The following is a 1,483-nucleotide window of genomic DNA, read 5'->3' on the forward strand; positions in this document are numbered from 1 at the left end:
GACTGATAGGTGGCGGGCGCGCGCGTGATGAGCAGGTAGCGGTTCAGCGCCACGAGGCCGTGCGACAGCAGCGACGCCGTGAGCCCCAGGCCCAGCAGCGCGCCCCGCAGCAGGCGGTAGCGGCCCGCAGCGCCCCAGTCCCCCGCCGGCCCCGCCGCGCCCGCGGGCAGCAGCCCCAGCACTGCCTCCTGCGGCATCCACAACGCGCACACGCTGAGGTCGGCGGCGCAGCCGTTCACGATGAACGCGTTGCTGGTGGTCTGCAGCTTGCGAAAGGACGACACGAGGTAGATGACCATGCCGTTGGCCAGCGTGCCTCCGATGGCCAGCCCCGAATACAGCAGGGACACGGGGATGCGCCGGCCCGCCCACGGCTCCTCTTCCTCGCAGAGCAGCGGCAGCGGCTCCCCGGTGGTGGACGCGGACGAGGCGTTGCTCATCCTGGCCGCCGCTACCCCCGCGCCTAGCGTCGGCTTCGGGCGGCGCCGCCCATCCTGACACCTGCGGGCAGGGAGGCAGAGTGGTCCTCAGCCCGGTGCCACCGACACAAAGGCGGAGGCGGAAGGACGGGCTGGAGGAGGGGCGGAGGGCGCGGCGGCGGGACTGGGGCGGCGGGGGACAAGTGCCCGCCTGGGAGCCGTGTCCCGCGCCCGGACACGCGCCTGCGAGGCCAGGGACCCACCTCGCCCTCCCCGGACACCACAGCATGCGCGCACTCACCGCTCACCGCGTGCCGCTGGAGACCCTGGTTAGCAGACCGCAGAGATGCCGCAACGGGGCAGATGTCAGACGGAGGGGTGGGATCCCTGGTCCTGGGCTCGGTCCTCAGCCCGCGCCGAAGAGGGGGCTGCCAGGAGGTCGCCGCTCAGCCGAGCCTGCGGTCCGCCGTCAGCAGGAGGAACTCCGCCGGGCTCCGTGCCAGGAGCGAGCGCCCCGCTGCTCCCCGGCGGCATCCGAGGGGCTGCAAAGGAAAGCGCCTGCTGCACGCCGGGCGGTGGCAGGCAGCGCGGCGGCGAGGGCGCGGCAGCAGCTGAGCTGAGGAGCGCTCTGAGCTCAGAAGGGAGAGGCGGTGGCGCGAACCCACTCGCAGCTCTCTCCTGCTCTGTGCGCATCACTCAGGCAAGAGACAGCCTTCCTGCGCCTGGGATGAATTATTCAAGAGCTGTTAACTTGTGAAGGGAAGGAGCATACTTTGCTCAGAGTCCTGTGCTTAACAAGTTTCTTCCTCTCAGGCACCTTATTGTTCACTCTGCTTCATTTTCCCTTTCTTTTTTTCTGTCTTCAACTTCAGAATAAAATTGTATACAGTTCCAGTGTTTTTCATCGAGTCGAGTGCCTTCCAGTGTTTTTCCAGAAGGTGCCTTCTGGAAGCAAGATTTTTCCCATCAATTAAAGTGGTCCTGTACCCAGGGCTGGTCTCCTCATTCTGAGTCTTAAGGAGAATTACTTTATATCCTAACTGAAATTCTCCCCCACCCCACCC

General features: G+C 65.9%; 1 protein-coding gene across 1 annotated transcript in view; it reads right to left on the minus strand.

The window, feature by feature from the left end:
* The window catches only part of Gpr88 (G protein-coupled receptor 88), a 3,611-nt gene extending 2,433 nt beyond the window's left edge, over positions 1–1,178 (minus strand). Inside the window, exons 1-2 of the mRNA XM_004637004.2 lie at positions 721–1,178; positions 4–501 (exon numbers count right to left, since the gene is read on the minus strand). Coding sequence (XP_004637061.1) covers positions 4–440 — 437 coding nt within the window. The 5' untranslated portion in view covers positions 441–501; positions 721–1,178. The remainder of the gene's footprint in view (positions 1–3; positions 502–720) is intronic.
* Positions 1,179–1,483: the final 305 nt, after the last annotated feature.

The sequence above is a fragment of the Octodon degus genome, unplaced genomic scaffold (assembly GCF_000260255.1).
Source record: "Octodon degus isolate 3935 unplaced genomic scaffold, OctDeg1.0 scaffold00084, whole genome shotgun sequence".
In the NCBI taxonomy this organism is placed as follows: domain Eukaryota; kingdom Metazoa; phylum Chordata; class Mammalia; order Rodentia; family Octodontidae; genus Octodon; species Octodon degus.